The sequence below is a fragment of the Epinephelus moara genome, chromosome 20, assembly GCF_006386435.1.
Source record: "Epinephelus moara isolate mb chromosome 20, YSFRI_EMoa_1.0, whole genome shotgun sequence".
NCBI lineage: Eukaryota > Metazoa > Chordata > Actinopteri > Perciformes > Serranidae > Epinephelus > Epinephelus moara.
The window spans coordinates 36,696,843-36,714,298 of record NC_065525.1 but is presented as its reverse complement, the minus strand read 5'-3'; the positions used below and the strand labels follow the sequence as shown (position 1 = coordinate 36,714,298).

At 41.5% G+C, this 17,456-nt stretch overlaps 1 protein-coding gene across 1 annotated transcript in view; it reads left to right on the top strand.

Annotated features, from left to right (window-relative positions):
* The first annotated feature begins 2,271 nt into the window (after positions 1 to 2,271).
* Positions 2,272 to 17,456, top strand: part of slc6a13 (solute carrier family 6 member 13) — a 22,992-nt gene continuing 7,807 nt past the window's right edge. Inside the window, exons 1-8 of the mRNA XM_050073423.1 lie at positions 2,272 to 2,434; positions 7,699 to 7,899; positions 8,504 to 8,638; positions 10,386 to 10,526; positions 11,393 to 11,474; positions 12,111 to 12,243; positions 13,967 to 14,101; positions 17,129 to 17,232. Coding sequence (XP_049929380.1) covers positions 2,428 to 2,434; positions 7,699 to 7,899; positions 8,504 to 8,638; positions 10,386 to 10,526; positions 11,393 to 11,474; positions 12,111 to 12,243; positions 13,967 to 14,101; positions 17,129 to 17,232 — 938 coding nt within the window. The 5' untranslated portion in view covers positions 2,272 to 2,427. The remainder of the gene's footprint in view (positions 2,435 to 7,698; positions 7,900 to 8,503; positions 8,639 to 10,385; positions 10,527 to 11,392; positions 11,475 to 12,110; positions 12,244 to 13,966; positions 14,102 to 17,128; positions 17,233 to 17,456) is intronic.

Genomic DNA, 17,456 nt, shown 5'->3' with positions numbered 1-17,456 from the left:
CAACATACTTTCCCAGGAGTTAGAGTATAACGACGACGCAGTCACTTGGCATATACTTCCCCGGGAGTTAGGGTATAACTCCTCCCGGTCACTTACCACATAATTCCCTGGGAGTTCATGGTCACTTAGCATATACTTCCCCAGGAGTTCATGGTCACTTTGCATATACTTCCCGGGAGTATATGCTAAGTGAACTCCTGGGAAAGTATGTGGTAAGTGACTGGGAGGAGTTATACCCTAACTCCCGGGAAAGTGGGCGTGAGGTACACCCACAAACGCGGGCTGTCTTATGAAGTGTTACCGTATTTTCCAGTCAGCACCGTACCCTATTGTACCTTATTGTGATTTAGTTTTGAACTGTTTTTTTTAGGCTATCCTAAAAAAAATTGGGGAAAAAGAGTTAATGGCTTTCTTGCAAAGAGTTAGATGAGATGATTGATACCACTCTCATGGCTAGATGATAAGGCTACAGCTAGCAGCCGGTTAGCTTTACTTAGCATAGCACAAAAGCTGCAAACAGTTAGCCTGGCGTTTTTTGAAAAGATACTGCTAACCAACACATTATAACTCATTAATCTGGTCCAAATAGCCTACTAAAGTGTAAAAACAAAATGTTGTGGTTTTGATAGTTCAGCACATAGCCACCTGTAAAAACTAGAGGTTATTTTTACACTTACGTTTTTGTAGAAACTTAATACGAAGCTAGAGCCAGAAGCCAGTTAGCTTAACTTAGCATAGCTCAAAGACTCACTGTAAACAGAAGGAAACAGCTATGACTTTGTAAAAACAACAACAAAAAAAGGTGACATAATCTACTAGCACCTCAGAAGCTTGCTAACTAACACGTTAGCATGTGATTTGTTTAATCTGGTACAAATACCGAAGTGTAAAAACAGTATGTTGCTGTTTAATTGGCATAAGCCACCTGTGAAACCACAAGTAGCAATTTTTTCACTTCCGTTTCATAGAGATGAAAGAAATAAATAAGGCACTTTTCCCCACTTCCTGTCTCTTTGCTAAACTAAGCTAAGCTAAGCTAAACTACACTAAGCTAAGACAAGCTAAGCTAAGTTGCTGGCTGTAGCTTCATATGTATCGCACAGTTATGAGAGTCGTATTAATCTTTTCATGTAACTCTCTGCAAGAAAGCATTAGTGTTTTTCTTAAAAACTGTTCCCCTAAATACAGAAGTTTTAAGTGAAACATAAAACATGATTTTGAGAATGAAACACATGAAACTGTGGTGCTAGTGAGGTTATGAATTTATCCACCATGCTTAAAAACAACACTGAGGAGGAGGAGGACTTTAAGGTACCCTGGGTGAGTCTGTTGATGACGTTCTGGGGCGCCATGCATACAGATTTAAAATTAAACAAGTCACTAGGTGAGAACTTGTATACAAGGTTTCAAGGCTTTTTTGGCTTGTATCTAGTCCATTTTTAATGTATTCAGAAAAGATTAAACCGGTTGTTTGTTCATAGATAAATCGTCTTAACTGCGACAAAACTAAAGTCAGGCAGACTGCTTTATTTTTTATAGAAAGCCAATGTGGCTGTGTCTTGAATTATAATTTGATTTTAGGTGGGGGGTGGGGGAGTTTACAAAAAAAAGACCTCACCCTGAAAGACAGGAAAAGCAGAAGCACATCACTTCCCCCCATCCCCACCTCCATAAAGACCCTCTGGATTGTGACCTTCTAACAAATGCCCTGAAACGGGCCACTCTGGACCCCTGTGGTGGGAAAATGTTCTGAATGGGCTACTGGGTCTGTTGGGGGAATAAAGAGTCTTTCCGGGGGCTGAATTAAGGATGAGTTTGGAGCAGGGGCTTCATGAAGCAATAGTGATGTTTTAATTACACTCAGTCAGAAAAGACCACTGAAATATTAGACACTCGTATTGTGAATCTTGTGCAAAATAATTTAAAGGGTTTCTGGATGATGCATTTTTGTATCTTTAAATATTTTTTAAACCAGCGACAGAAATAATTTAGATCATTTCATATATACGTGTGTGCATGCCTGTGATATGTCATCTGAGATGCCACCTTAATACAAGTGTGACCAGCTTCTCCCCCCCATACTCTGTGGTTGCTCTCCGGACAGAAAAGGCCCTGGGAGAATGTGTGTGTCAAAAGGTTACGCAATCAGCCCACCATGCTGAGACAGCACAGACCTCTAGTGTGCTGCGGAGAGTGAGTGTGTGTGTGTTTGTGTGTGGGGGTGTCTGAATGGAATTGGATAAAGGGAAAGGGGGGGTCTTTGGAGAGGGGGCAACTCAGAGGGAAAATTTCACTGCGGGCTGCACCAAAGTTTTCAGTTTGTCAGATCTCCGCCCCTCTATGAATGTTATATAGTGAAACCTTAAGCGGCAGCAGGCCTTTATTTGGTGGCCCACTCTTGTCTGGAGACTGTCATTGTGCAGCATTATGAAAGGTGAGTGTCACTGGATTTTTTTCTCCAGTCTGAGGCTGATAATATGTGAAATTATTGCTAGACAACATGACCTATAATTAAAATATTGACAGGCATCTTAATTTTAGTTTAGTTTCTTTGAGAAATAAATTATGCATGCTTTTGACAGGTAGTGAAAGGCCTGCAGTATTGAAATATTACAAACTTGCTCATGTGCACATCCGGGAATCAAAACTTGGCTTTCATAACGTAGTTATTTAATTCAGAATATTTTCATGCAGCACGGGTCATCCTATGCTAATGCTGCTCCATGGTGTCATCAGAAATCAGATCAAACGTGCTGTTAATCTGAGACAAGAGCTGCTTCTACGGAGCACAATTCATCTGAGCTTTCTTTTTTATGGAGCTTTATTGTATGAAATTACATGGGTGTTGTTTTGTTGTTGAGAACATATGTTTGTACAGACAGTCATATATGATTTTGTATAAAAACGAAATAATTTATAGGAAATTAAAGACAATTATTTAACTTTATTAAAGGTTTATGAATCAATTTAATAAGTAATAGTTAAAATATGTATGCCATTTTTAATCACAGCTCATGCTATTGCTTTTTTTTTGCACCAACCACAGTGATCATTTCTAACTTTCATGCAGACGTACATCAATTAGTATTCAACATTACATCCTGTAGCTGTAAATCTTTATTATGTACGGACAGACATGTGACATTGAACTGATACCTACCCTATGTAATGAACCCAGTTATATATTAGCTTGCAATTATTAAAATGTAGGAGTGTCATGGTACAGTATACCCTGAATATGTAACTCTCAGCTGTTTAGAGGAAGAGCCAGACTGCTGTTTTTTCCATGAGATGCCACAAAGACCTACAGGAGAGGGAGAGCATTGTTTTTCAGGCTTTTATTCCTACCTATAATGATGTTGTGAATAAGACTTAGTACCATACTAGGGCCCAACTGATCTATCAGTGTACTCTTCACTTTGATATCAAACTCTGGACTCTACTTATCTCAGCTAGGGTCACTCACACTGCCTGAATGGTGCTTTCTGATTCATATCAGTTCAAAAAACAAAAGTAGTAGTACTATCAAAAGGAAAAAGAAACATTTTTATAATAACAATCAACTGACTATTTGAGAATGGGGTCACTCGTAGTGTCAGTCCCACAGACAGTTTCACCCGACTGTGCAGTTCCCTGCAGTGTCAGAGTTTGATTGTCTTTCAGCCTATTGTTTTGGTTTTATGGCCCACAATTGTGTTTTGGTTTACTCTTACCACTCCCATTAACTCGATTTCCAGCAGCAGCAGGGAGCTGTCTCCAGCACCAATCAGCAGACAGTCAAAGTTAGTGACTAGTGAACATTGTGGAGCATGGGGGGCAGTGAAGCAATGCTTTTCAGTCTGGTCTTTAAGGGGCACTCCTTAGACTTTACATATGAAGTTCAGATTACTACGCACAGTCTATAAAAACAGCTGTATAATGTCTTGATCCAGAGGGAGCTTTCTAAAACTTGACAAAATAATCCTGATGACGTCATCACGGCCATTTTTGGCATCTTACTGCCACAAGACTTAATATTCTTCACAGGAAGCTAGAGTTACAATGTGAGAGATGCAGAGGTTTTGTGGCTGAATAAAATATCTTACTGGGATGCATAACAGGAAACATTGGATCCAGTGGTTTTTGGAGCTTGACCAAAACTAGAGACTAAAATTCAGGATATCACTGTCTCTGCTGCTTTAGTCTGGACCACTGTTTTTAAAATCTGTCTCTTTTCACTCTCCCAGCTTCATGGAAGTGCGATGCTAAATGTTGTTTTGCCCTTTAAGTGACCCTTTAATGTCCCAATTGTCCTTTATTTACAATAGAATTGAACAAAAAGGCAAGCATGTGGCTCAGCATCTTTATTTTTATGTCATGTTGATGCTTAAAGAGGACCGACTTAACACATCAAAGGCTGGTTACGGGTCTTAGGGAGTACTGCATATGTGTAAAGAATTATAGGCTATAGATCCTTGTGTGCTCCACAGGGAGCTGTGCGACATGTGATAAATCGCTTAAGTGGCGCATGGTCAGTTGGGACTTAAAGTCTGAAAATGAAAAAGGTTAGTGGAGTAAGAAAAAAGGGAGCTAACCAGACCTTAGCCCACTCATTGTCGCTCTGGCTGCTACCGGGATAACACATCCGAATCTTTGACCAAACCGCCAGCAGCTGAGTTGCATTGTGGGTAATGTAGGTGCCAAGTTTTGTCAAGGAGGAAGCATGCTTGAAATGAAGAGGACAATATTTCTGGTCCTGCTGAATCCATTTTATGTCCATTGTGCATTCGACAATGCTTTAGAAGTGCAATGCTAAATCAGTTTGGTACTCTTTTAAGGATCATTGGTGCATAAGGACAAAACAGAGGAAACAATGACCAGTAAGTCAGCCACACATTTATTCATCCAGTCAATCCCTCAATGGGTCAGCCTGTCAGTCACTTGCTCAGTCAGTCCACAGCTTTTCAGAGAGGTGAAGTTGGCGCCGTTTCCTGGGATACAGCCCCACTGTGCCTCGATGAGGTCATTCCCAATCTTGGCATGACTTGTATGTCTCTCCTCTGATAGTCTATAAACATGTATGTATGAAAACTATTTCAACCACTACGCTGCTATAAATAACGACAATATTTAGTCTCAGCTATTAAAGGGACTGTTTGAAGCGAGGTTTTTGGCTTGTGTGTTGAGCTTCCCAGCATCCACAAAGAAACTGTGAAAAAGTGAGGTAAAGTGTGATCTGGCTGCAGGGCCACCGAGGATTCTCATTTGCCAGCAGAGAGCGGTGGGGCTCCTTGGCTTTTGTTGCACCAAGCCTTCATTCCCACCAAGTACCTTGTGAAAACAAGGGGCTCTATTTTTACCTCAGGCCACAATTTGGCTCCAGTGCCAGAGATTTTGGCTGCTAAAACGGGTCCGACCTCCAACCCTATGCACGCAGCACACACAGAGTCACAGTTGTGCTCCACCTCTGCCCTTTGCCAGTAGGAGCACATTCCTTAAGGTGGCTTCACACAAGGGTTTTGGCTAAATGGGATTTCAATCCCCTGTGTTGTTTTCAGAGCTGAACTCAAAAACAGGCGGCTTCATTGGACCCGTGAGACACACAGGTCACACAACATGTAATGTGTAAGATAAAGGAAGTGAGAGTTGTTGTTGACGTGTATTCCTGTCACTGAATTAGCTCGAGCATCTCTCCTGCAGACTGATGACTGATTTGTTTGAATTTGGACGGCAGCAGCGATCATGATGTGCCTGAGAGAGAGAGAGGGAACAGGGTAACAGAAGGACTGGTGAGAGGCCTGTTAATGCAACCTGACAGGAGTGAGCACAGTCAGTGAGTTGTCTGTTTCCTCCACAGAGAGAAGCTCTTTCAGCAGCACTGGCTCCAAAACAGGGTCTGGCCCTTGGCTTCACTAACTTCTAGCGTGGTCACGTAACATCAAGCCATTACTGATCTCAGGAAAAGTTGTGACATACATCATAGCTCATGTAAACAAGAAGCGGCACATTTGGAACATCACATACACAGCGGGGATTATTCTTGAGAACTAGCCAAGGTCCTGAAATTCCTTCTTCTACCTCCAGGTCTTAAGTACACTCAGTCTTCAAATAGATCCCCTTTACACACACTGACACTGATTAGTCCAAAGCCAAACTGTGAAGTGTTTTAATGACTACTGGGCAAAATTTGAAGGTGGCTCTGCTTTGCACTGGGAGCCAATAAGAGGATTTAAAGGAATACTTCAACCATGCTGTGTTACCTTAAATTTGTTAAGTAAACTTGACTCTTTCACATGCTTCCATGGACAATGGCTAACATATTAATTCATGCATTGATTGGGGACCATGCTTCACAACTCACAGTGTTAATTTCACTGACGAAAACTAGGATGAAAATTCATCGACCTTTCTTTCCGTGACGAGAGGATGACGACCTAACAATAGACCCAGACGAGACAAGACATGACGAAAATGTTCGTGATCGACTATCAGACATTGGAGGCCGAGAATGGGCTTGTAATTATCTCCAAATGCCGCATGAGCGTCAGGCCGGTAAACTCCAGTCAATAGTCTGTGCCAGGATGTTTTTCTAGCCAGCAAAAACACACACACTGGAGCAGCGTCAGCCGTTGGTGTGAGTTGTGACCTGTAATCCAGCAGGAAATATCAGCCGTGTGTGTCTGACTGTGGATGGTGGAGCTGCTGAACGGATTTGTGGAGCTTGTTAGTTGGTGGCTGTTAGCAGCTAGCTCCACCTGTGAGCCTCTGAATGGCAGCGGAGCAAGCAGCCACCAGCCGCCAGTCTTCACAGTTGATCCCTGTGAAACTCCACTCAGTCCAGACTATCTCAGGAAGGTTCATGGGTTGATGGTGTCTGACAGGCAGGTAGGAGGCTCTGTTATCTCTGAGTGTAGCTGTGTTTAATGTAAACAGTGAAAATGCATGTGTTTGGGAAGTACTGAGTTTACATGGATGGCTTTGGCTCAGACGTAGAACAGGTCGTCTACTTACTGTAAGATTGGCTGTAAGATACTGAACCCCAAATTGCCCCTGATGGCTGTACTGTTCTTCATGAATTCAACGTAACATGGCACGACTAACTGATTTACAAATGACCATTCTGTGGGTGAAGTTACCTTTAATTGCTGGAGTAATATGTTCAGTTATAATTGTATGCATGAAGACTGGCTGCTGCATTCTGAATTAGCTGGAGTTCTCTTGTTGGGTACAGTTTTAGGCTTACTACTTACCATTTTGTGGGGCTCATCTGCTGTGAGGGTCCAAGGACAGAGGGAGGTCATATGCTTGAGAGCATATTTTGTGCAGCCATCTGAGGCATGCGTTGTGATTGGGCTACAATGAACTTTGACGTGACTAATCTGCAAAGGGTTTTCGGTTGCCTTTGGATATGAAATGTGCTATAAAAATAAATTTGCCTTGCCTTGCCTACTAATTGTGCTAATTCAAATCGAAATTTGTTTCCATAACTAATTTCTTACTTCCAGATTTTTCTTGACTGGAAAAGTGTGATATTTCAGTAATAGGCTATAATTTATTGACTGTCAGTTAAATTATATTGTGATGACATAATCATCCCATGTTATACCTCAACAACATTTGCCAACATTTATAATTTGATTACAAAAAAAAAATAATTATGAATTTCGGAGGAAATGATGATGTCTTTTGATGATGTTTTTTCCCACTCTGGTCACACAGGGGACACGGAAAACACATCCAAGGTGGAGCCTTCCAATGGGCACAGCAGGCCCCTGGACATCGTTCCGAGTACAGAGGAGAAGATGACAGACAGGGGTCAGTGGGGCAACAAGATTGAGTTTGTTCTGTCAGTAGCCGGAGAAATTATTGGCCTGGGGAATGTCTGGCGTTTCCCATACCTTTGTTACAAGAACGGAGGAGGTGAGTGCTGGAATAAATTAACTCTGGTTTATTATCCTGCTGCCTCTTCAACACAAAAGCTCGAGTTTCTGCATTTAGTCATTCATGTACAAAACCAGGACTAAAAAAAAATCTTAAATTATTCCATCACAGAAGCACAAGGGTTCTGGGAAATCCATCTTTGCAGTTGTTTGCAGTTGTTTGCAGTTGCCTGACCTCTGAGAGGGAGAGATTTTGAACTATAGGAGATAATGCATGGGTTAATATTTGATCTATTCCAGGGAGATCCATTGATCAGTGAGGGTCATGGTTCACTGGAAATAGGAGCCAGACAAATTTTGGCAGCCAGTCAGATAATGTCTGATACATGAAGCTCACTGGCAAAGAATATAACTGGCAAATAATAACATTTTAGCTCCTTAATGTCCCATAGGAAGTAAAACTGTTTGTTTCGTCTGGTAACTAGACGGATGATTTCAGATTTAGACATAATATTTGCATGACTTTGTATCAAGCCCTCTGCTTACAAAAACCTTTTTGCACCAGACTCTGCTAGTCTGCATTGCTTGAAAGCACATTAAAGGTGTCTTAGTGAACTGTTTCTTTAATCTGTGTCCTTATTCAGGTGCTTTCTTCATCCCATACCTCATCTTCCTGTTTGCTTGTGGGATACCGGTCTTCTTCCTGGAGACGTCTCTGGGTCAGTACACCAGTGAAGGAGGCATCACCTGCTGGAGGAAGATCTGCCCTCTGTTTGAAGGTAATCTACCTATTTCCTTAGGAAATATAATTTAATGGCTGCTTAATGATGTTTAAAACACTTTACAGCACCAAGCGTGGATCACACTCTCTAGCTTGGTTTAGTTTTAGTGCCATGCACTCCCAACGTCTGTTTATGACATACCTAAGATGATTCGTGTGCTTTGTAAAAGTTTATATTCGGTAAAACAACCATCGTGTTTATTTTAATTCAAATACGTAATGATCTAATGATCATGGTGTGCATGTTTTCTGAAACAATGAGTTGCTTGTGCTCTACACGGGATACAAACAAAGATTTATGTGGCCAGACTAGTGACAACATCTGAATATGTCTGTGCAACAACGTAGGATGAAAGAGGAGTTTCAGACATGTGTCTACAATATGTTTATGTGCATGTATCCTTTTCAGTGTACACTGTATGTGTGTATGTGTGGTTTTGTGTGTCTGTGTGCACGCATGTGTGTCAAACAACCAGTGTGCATGTCATACAGATTTGGGACGGTGATGAATGCGCTGTAACAGCTGGCACGCAACCAACACTGGCTAATGTCCCATTTTCTGCCCTCAAATGAGTCTGTAATCAGCAATAATCATAACCCACACGGGACGACAGCTGGTAAAGAGTTGAGTCAGACGTACAGTCGTGTGTTGGAGCAAAAGTTTCAAATAGTGCCTGGTATTACTTACCCATCTTTTAATTTACTGTACTCTGATGCAGTCATTTGAAAGGCAGCAGCAGTGAGCAGAGGATGGGTTTAATCAAATGCTGAGATACAGAGATGTGCTGTTTTCAAGGTTGAATGATGTTTCTGTATTGTGAATGGAACTGTGACTGATTCAAAATCATTTCTGTGAGTCATTTGAGATTAACTACAGTAACTGTTTAGTGCTCACTGCCACTTCATGTGGGCGTATTTAATGGCGTCCAAGCTGCTTTGAGGCATTGTGTGAACAGAAATGACCTGCAAGACACGTTTCTCAGCTTTACAGCAATGTCAAAGCATACCTCTGTGAAAATCAAAAATACGACCTCACTAAGTGGCTGCAGTAGGTCGGTCCATAGGGACATGTCGCCGGTTCAAGTACCTGTCCAGACCAACTATGAAGTGTGGACTGTTAGCTGGAGACATGCCAGTTCACCTCCTCGGCACTGGCAAGGTGGTCTTGAGTTAGGCACCGAACCCCCTCGCTTAGTCCTGTTTGTGTGTGTGTGTGTGTGTGTATTTCGGGCCTTTGTGTGAATGACAACTGGGTGAAAAAACTTAATTTCCCCCAGGGCAGTGGCTCCCAACTGGTCCAGCCCCGGGGTCCAGATTTCTCCTTAGTCAACAGTTCAAGTTTCACACAGTTTAATACATTCAGTGTCATACTTGTGTTTGGCCATGTCATTGAGCTAGTTTGCTGTCTCTGTTAAGTTGCTGTATGTTTTTCACTCACTCTACAGCATGAAGCAGCACTTCAGAATAAAAGCTCTGTGCCAGAAATTCACTGTACTTAAGAATAAATTGTGTTTTTTACAAACTTGCGGTCCATTCAGAATGGACCTGCCACTCACTTCTGGACCACGACCCAATCACTATCTTCTCTTCTCTATCACATACACTTACCTATTACACTGTCGAAGTCTTAATGCAAAGTTTCTCTTTGGTCACAACAACATGTTACAAAAAATGCTACATTTTTTTTCCAAAAAAGTTAGAATTATGGCCTAATTTAACTGTTTTTATTTTTTTGTTAATTTCAGGAGTGGGTTATGCCACCCAGGTGATTGTTGGTCTGCTCAACATCTACTACATCATAGTGTTAGCCTGGGCCATCTTCTTCCTGTCCAACTCCTTCACCTGGGATCTGCCCTGGGCCTCCTGCAACAACACCTGGAACACAGGTGAGCCACAGGACACAAAGCCAAAAGCAAAATGTTGTGCTTCTACTCTGTGTGTAAACATTAATCAGGTATAGCCAGGTCTCCATCTTGACATGCTTATAGGATAGTCTGAGTAATTGAATCTTTAGCCACATGTGGATGGCAACGGTGATCTTTCAGTCCTAATCTTGGGACAGACTAAAAAATCTCAGCAACTGTTGCCATGAAGTTTTGAACAGGATTCATGGTCTACAGGGGATGCACCTTAATGACTTTGGTGATTCCTTCTCTTTTCCTCTTGCGCCATCATGAGGTGGATGTTTTGGATTTTTAGTGAAATGTGTCTACAACTGATGGATGGATTACCATGGTGTGTATATCCCCCCTCACAATGAATTGTAGTAACTTTGGTGATTGCCTGACTTTTTATCCAGTGCTATCTTCAGGTCAAAATTTTAGTTTGTCCAAGACCTTGGTTTATGGTCAGATGCCTTAAAAACTAATAACAGTCCCATCAGGTCCAGATGCATTTTGTGTTTAGTGCTAATTAGCAAATGTTAGCATGCTAACACCCCCAAACTAAACAGTGAACATGGTAAACAGTACATCTCCGTGTTAGCACTGAACTGCTAGCATGTTTGTAGACTTTCAGTGCTGTTTATATACACATATATTGCTGTTTAATTCCGTTCCTGGTGTTTCCCATCAGCTTTTCATTAATTTATGGTTCCACTTTATCTTAAAGGAGTGAATGTTGGTGCAGCGTTTCACTCCTCCGTCTCAGTAGTGGCATTGTTTCCCTCGCCTGTGTGTAACTTGGAAACCTCAGAGAAAGCTTGGATTTCTTCACGGGATTGAATGTCTTTTTGTCTTTCCTTTCATTCCAGATTCCTGTATGGCATTTCAGAGGGGGAATAGCACCATCAATCACCATGAGAACGCCACCTCTCCTGTCATTGAGTTCTGGGAGTAAGTGCCTTTTTGTTTGGCCGTGTCCTCAAATGGCCTCATGGGGGCCAGCAAGTTCACCAGATATTCAAATTAAGTGGGCTAATTTAATCTTGTACTCCATACTGTTTAAAAAATCTATGATTGTTAGACTAGGTAAAACTTTTACTACTAAGTTAGAAGATTGGTAAATGTGCTACAAGCAATGGCGGTTCTTAGAAGGGAGAGGGGGCAGCACCCACATAATGTTAAGCCTGGCTCTACTAACTGGATATTTTTGTTCATTTTTAACAACATTTTAACAATTTTAATGATTCATGAGCAGTGATATATGAAATATGTGTCAACACTAAATGAGTACTCTTGTGTTTATTGTGTATTCTTAGTCTTTTGGAGAGCATAACCTCATAACCTCTTGGGGTGTGGGTGGTATGTAACAGATGTGCTTAATATATTTGGTAACCCAAATATTGCTTTTGGCTAAAGCCTGGACCCCCATTTGAAATGGTCTAGAAATGCCACTGGCTACCCTGCCTTTTGAATTGCTTGTAGACCCTTCGGCTCTTAGCTCCTGAGAGCAAGGACAAGAGAAAGTATGAATTCTCAGACTAGATAAAAATATTTCTAATGTTTGTCTTATTTGTGTTTGTGTCCCAGACGCAGAGTCCTGAGGATTTCCTCAGGTATTGATCACATCGGCTCTCTAAATTGGGACCTAGTTATCTGTCTGGTGGTTGCTTGGATTATCTGCTACTTCTGCATCTGGAAGGGAGTCAAGTCTACTGGCAAGGTGAAACCTCTCCTCCATCAATGAGTGGGTTTACATGGACAGTTTAATTCCCTTTTCATTCGGAATGAAAGTTCATTCCTATTAAAAGTGATCTTGTAAACACCTAATTCGGAATGAAAATGGCCAATGCGACTGAAAATTCAATCTGGTGTAAGGGGCTGGAATATTCCGTTTCTAATTCCGAATGAAAAATTTCTCGCACTTGTATACACTCATTCTTCTTTAAGTTCATTCTGGTCTTTCTGCGCACGCTCGTTTCCTTGCCCTTCTGGTGTGATGACGTATATAGCACGCATAGCAACGGGCTGAGATAGAGCAGTCGGACTCGTTGCACTCACCAGTTTCCATTCGCCACAGCACGGTCTTCTATTTCCCTTCTTCGACCTCCTACCTCCCTTCTCCTCCTCAACAGACGAAGCATTAGCAGAACAAGGTTGTTGTCGTACTGCTGCTTCAAGAATATCAGCAAAACAAGCCTTAAAAAGTCACTAAGAACAGCGTCGTCAAGCATCTTGTTATCCGGAGCGAGGACTACAGTGTTTTCTTCCGGTAAACGTAAACACGTAACATCTGCCCCGCCCCCTATCCAATCAGAAACCTTCCCTGCCCCAAACCTTGCGCGGACCCGAATACAGGCGATTAAAAGCCGATTAAACTGATCTCCTGTGTAAACCCTCATTCGGAATGAATATTTCCCAAGTAAACTACCTGGAAAGACTTTAATTCCGAATGATTTCATTCAGATTTATTTCATTCTGAATGAGAAGCCATCATGTAACCACACCCAGTGACCAAAAAACAGTAAAACCCCTTTCTCACTACACAAGAAAACACTAACACCCACTAACATCTGGCTTTTGTACACAATGGGAAAGGCTACAATCAGCAATCACTCCTAAGTTAAATGACTCTGCAGTAGTCATGGGTTTTAGCCCCTTTACTTGCAAGATGCAATGACGTGCCACCACCAAATACCGCCCATCTCAGCCCAAACAGTGCCTTAACATGATTCCAGATTTGTCTGCGCTTCTCATTATTGTCTTTTGTCTCACCTGTCATGCCATTATGTGTCATGTGATGGCCTCTGATTGGCTCCTGCCACTATATAGTTGGGGCTATACCTGTGTTGTATGTTTTAAAAACCCTGATGAAGACCTGTTGTGGTCGGAACATGTTGGCTCTTACTGATTAAGCCACTACAATAAAGGCTTTTTAATATTTCCTTACTCATTTTTCTATATATTTTTTTCGGAGTGCCTCGATTGCCTTCCCGGCAATCCTGGTGTTTGCCGTTCTTCATGGGCACCCGACACAAGGTTCTGATCTACATTTGTATATACAGTGCAACTAGTCGTCTCTCTTTTTTTCTAGTCTGCACTGAGTTTGAAAGAGACTGAATAAGTAAGAGATATATGGTAAGAAGTAACCAGTGTAACATTTTCACTGCCTCCATACTGCTTTCTACTGTTTACTAATCAGTTATCCGGCCTGTCTGTGACATTGAACGTGACACGCCAGCAAAAACAAAAAAAACCTTTTATGCTTTTTGCTCTGGTTTTGATTGATATACACTTGCTGTGTGGTAAGGTTATTACTAAGAGATGAATAGCAGTCAGCCTAAACACACTACTGGAAAAGGAAGAATTTCTAAAAGGGGGGCACTGTCATAAGTCTTGTAGACATACTCTATTTCTTATCAGGAAGTGCTGCTGTTTCCCTGCAGGTGGTTTACTTCACAGCCACCTTCCCTTACGCCATGCTGCTGGTCCTGCTGATCAGAGGGGTCACCCTGCCAGGAGCATCAAGGGGAATCCACTTCTACCTCTACCCCGACCTGGGGCGGCTGTCTGACCCACAGGTAGGCTGGAAATACACTGCTGATGGTCTCATGCCTACCAGCATTTTAATTATACACGTCCACATTATTGTTATAATACTCAATAATAGTGACAGGTATTTTCGCACATTATTAAGAACGTGTCAAAACACAACATCCAACACGGCTCCCTAACTTGAACCACATTTGTGGTTTCATGAAGGTTAATCAGGACCATATGGAGGAAGTTGCTATAAACTGGTGTGGTTGTTATTAGTTGTATGAAGTTGGCAGTTTAGGCATTAAAAGACTTTAAAAGACTTCCCTGCTGGAACAGATACAACATGTTTCACAGCATGTGATCGCTCAGGAAAGCTACACTGTCAAATAAAAGTATGTCCTTGTAAGTGCCTTTCAGAATTACCAGCAAGTGTTTCTGATCTGCTGCCCCTTTGGTTAGGTTTAGTCACCTACTTTTTTGAATATGCTCAGGATAGATTGCTGTTTTTATTTTCCAGCCTACATCTTTACTGTTTTGTTCTCTTACACCACTCTCTGGGCACTGTTGAATTTTGATGTGAACACTGACAGCATCCGTATGAAGGCAAACCTACCTTATCTTACCATATCTTACCTCATAGTGTCATTTTTGGCTGCAGCAGGCAGTTGTTCTCAGTAAAGGTTAGCAACTAGCTGGTTTACATAACAGAGCATTTAGCAGATAATGAGCCAGATTTTACTCCTCTTCAGGTGACCAGAAACACAACTCCAAATTAATTGTAATGTAGATGCTTAAATACGCACGGTTTGCTGACAAGTTCGCATGTTGTGTCTGTTAAAGTTGCCTTCACAGCTTGTTTCCGCTGTCCCCCATGCAGTGGCCAAAAAGTCAGTAATTGCTGTTTTAAGGGTGCAAATCCCATCTCACGCCTCAATAGGCTACTTTGTGCATCCATCCACTCCTATGTCATTTTGTGGCAATAATATTACACAACTTCCTGCTTTTACGCTGGACATGAACATAGCTTGCTTTAAGCAGTTGTAACAAACAATGCTGCCACCAATTTGTCCTGAGGGAACAGTGTCATGTAATAATGCGCTCTGCAAAATGTCAAGGACTTATTCACCGCTGAAGGATGGAGAGTGGATTGAGGATGGTGGTGGTAAGAGGGACTTTACAATTTCCTCTCTCCTTTGCTATTAGATTGCAACCAGTGTGAAAATCTCAAAGAGGGGCCCTCTTAAATCCCTCTCAGGGCTCTGGGGATGAATACAGGCCCTGTGTGTGCAGGCAGTTCCGTGCCTTGGGAATACCTTCCTTTGTGTGATGTCGTGTCCAGAGCTTGTGTTGTTGGTCGGACCCCCAGTCAATCAGATCTTCAGTGCTGGCTGCCAGCTATCTGAAACATGCCCCAGTGCCCTGGGAGCACTTTACCAGGATTTCAAGCATAAAGACAAACCTTATTTGAATTTTGAAGTGTGATGGAGTCTTCCAGGAGAGGATGTAAAAGTGCTGGGTGGATGAATAGGCTTGGCTGGGTGGGTGATGTCAGGATGGAGGAGTTGAGAGGGTGAGTTACAGGGTAACGTGGTTCAGAATTTGATGGTTGGTTTTTAGTTCAGATGATGTGAGTGGAGATAACTCATTCAGTATGACAGGTGCATGGAAGGCTGTGTGAGGAGAGCAGTCCCTGACACTTAGCACTTAAAACCTTTATATTACCTATCAAATGCTTCTTGTCATTACATATCCCATTCAATCCAATTAATCATATTTCCACATGTATTTTGTATCTACTGTTAAGACCTTGTTTTCTTATTTTGAAAAGCAAAGGAAGTCGCAAAGGTAGTCACATGTGTGCCTACCTAGAAAAAAGTCAAATCAAACACTGACTGAGGAAACTGCTGTCAAATATGAAATCATAAGAAATCAGGAGTGAATATATATTTGCTTTTCTTCATTTATTCATTCAACCTTGAGGTTACTTTAATTAAATATTGGTCTAATTGCTTTGTTTTTCTGTCAAATCCAATTTTATGCATTTTCAAGACTGTTTAGGGGAGCATCAGATGGCACACTGTGTTTTAATTATGAAATTACATTTACGTATCATGTAAATACATATAACTTGTATTGTCAGTGATTTAAGTCAGTAAGTAAATTGTTGCTCTTGAGCCCATGTAAGGGTCAACCATACCAACCACCCCTTGGCCTTGGGCTGGGGTCATCCGTATCCTTTGACCCGCCCCTGATGGCATGTATAGGTTTGAAATATATTTCCACACAGCAAAATGTCCAAAAGATGTACAGTGTGGTTACTAGTTATACTTTGTGTTTGAACTCCACACTATAATAATTCTTAATGTGAGAGCTGATGCAGCTCTGAAAGGTCTGACAGCTCAGTTAGATAAGAGAGAAGCTGTAGGTTGAATCCAGTCAGCATGAATAAATATGTAGTTCCTCAAAAAGACACATTTTCAAAGTTGACACTTGCTTTCACTTGTATAAATCTTCAGTAGAGTTCGGAGGCTCTGAACACCCACACAGGTGTTTTTAACTAATCTGGCTGATTAGATCTCTTCTCAGGACTTTGTGGACATATTCCTTCCTGTTAGTTCTGTTGCACCTACAGTATAAGGGCAGGACAAATTACAATGGAAGATGGAGTTTTGTGACCTCATAGATTCCCACCAAAGCTCCGGCCCACCCTTAACCTAAGAAGGGTCAAATCAAATCAGTCAAAAATGGAAATAAGATAAATAAATATAATAATAAACTTTACTTATAAAGCACTTATCAATAACAGCAATGAAACAGATAAGTGATGTTGGCAAATAACAGTCCTGAAGACTGCACTGAGGCAAATAAAATCAGAATAATTAGAAATTAGGAGTTAAAATTAAAATAACACAAAATAAAAGAATATGAAACCCAATGACAAAATAAACATATAAACAAAAATAAACAATAAACAACACACACAAAAAAGATTGTTTTCGGTTTGACTTATTACTATGTCCCTTTAAACATATTTCATTATCTCATTTCTATTCTGTCCTGTACTGTAGGTATGGATGGATGCTGGAACTCAGATCTTCTTCTCCTATGCCATCTGCCTGGGCTGCCTCACCGCCCTGGGAAGCTACAACAAATACAACAACAACTGCTACAGGTGCGGACTGAAATGATAATGCAGTTGATCTATGGCTAAGCCACGCCCCCCTCCACTCACTCGGACAAACTATCAACATTCAGTGACCGGTGCTATGGCAGGTGTCACAGTACACGGCATTTCGCAGGAGGCAATTGATGATTTTTGGGGACATAACGATCAGATGTCATTGAGAAGTAACCAAAAGGGCCTAAACTATGCATTGGAGGGATATATTCATCATT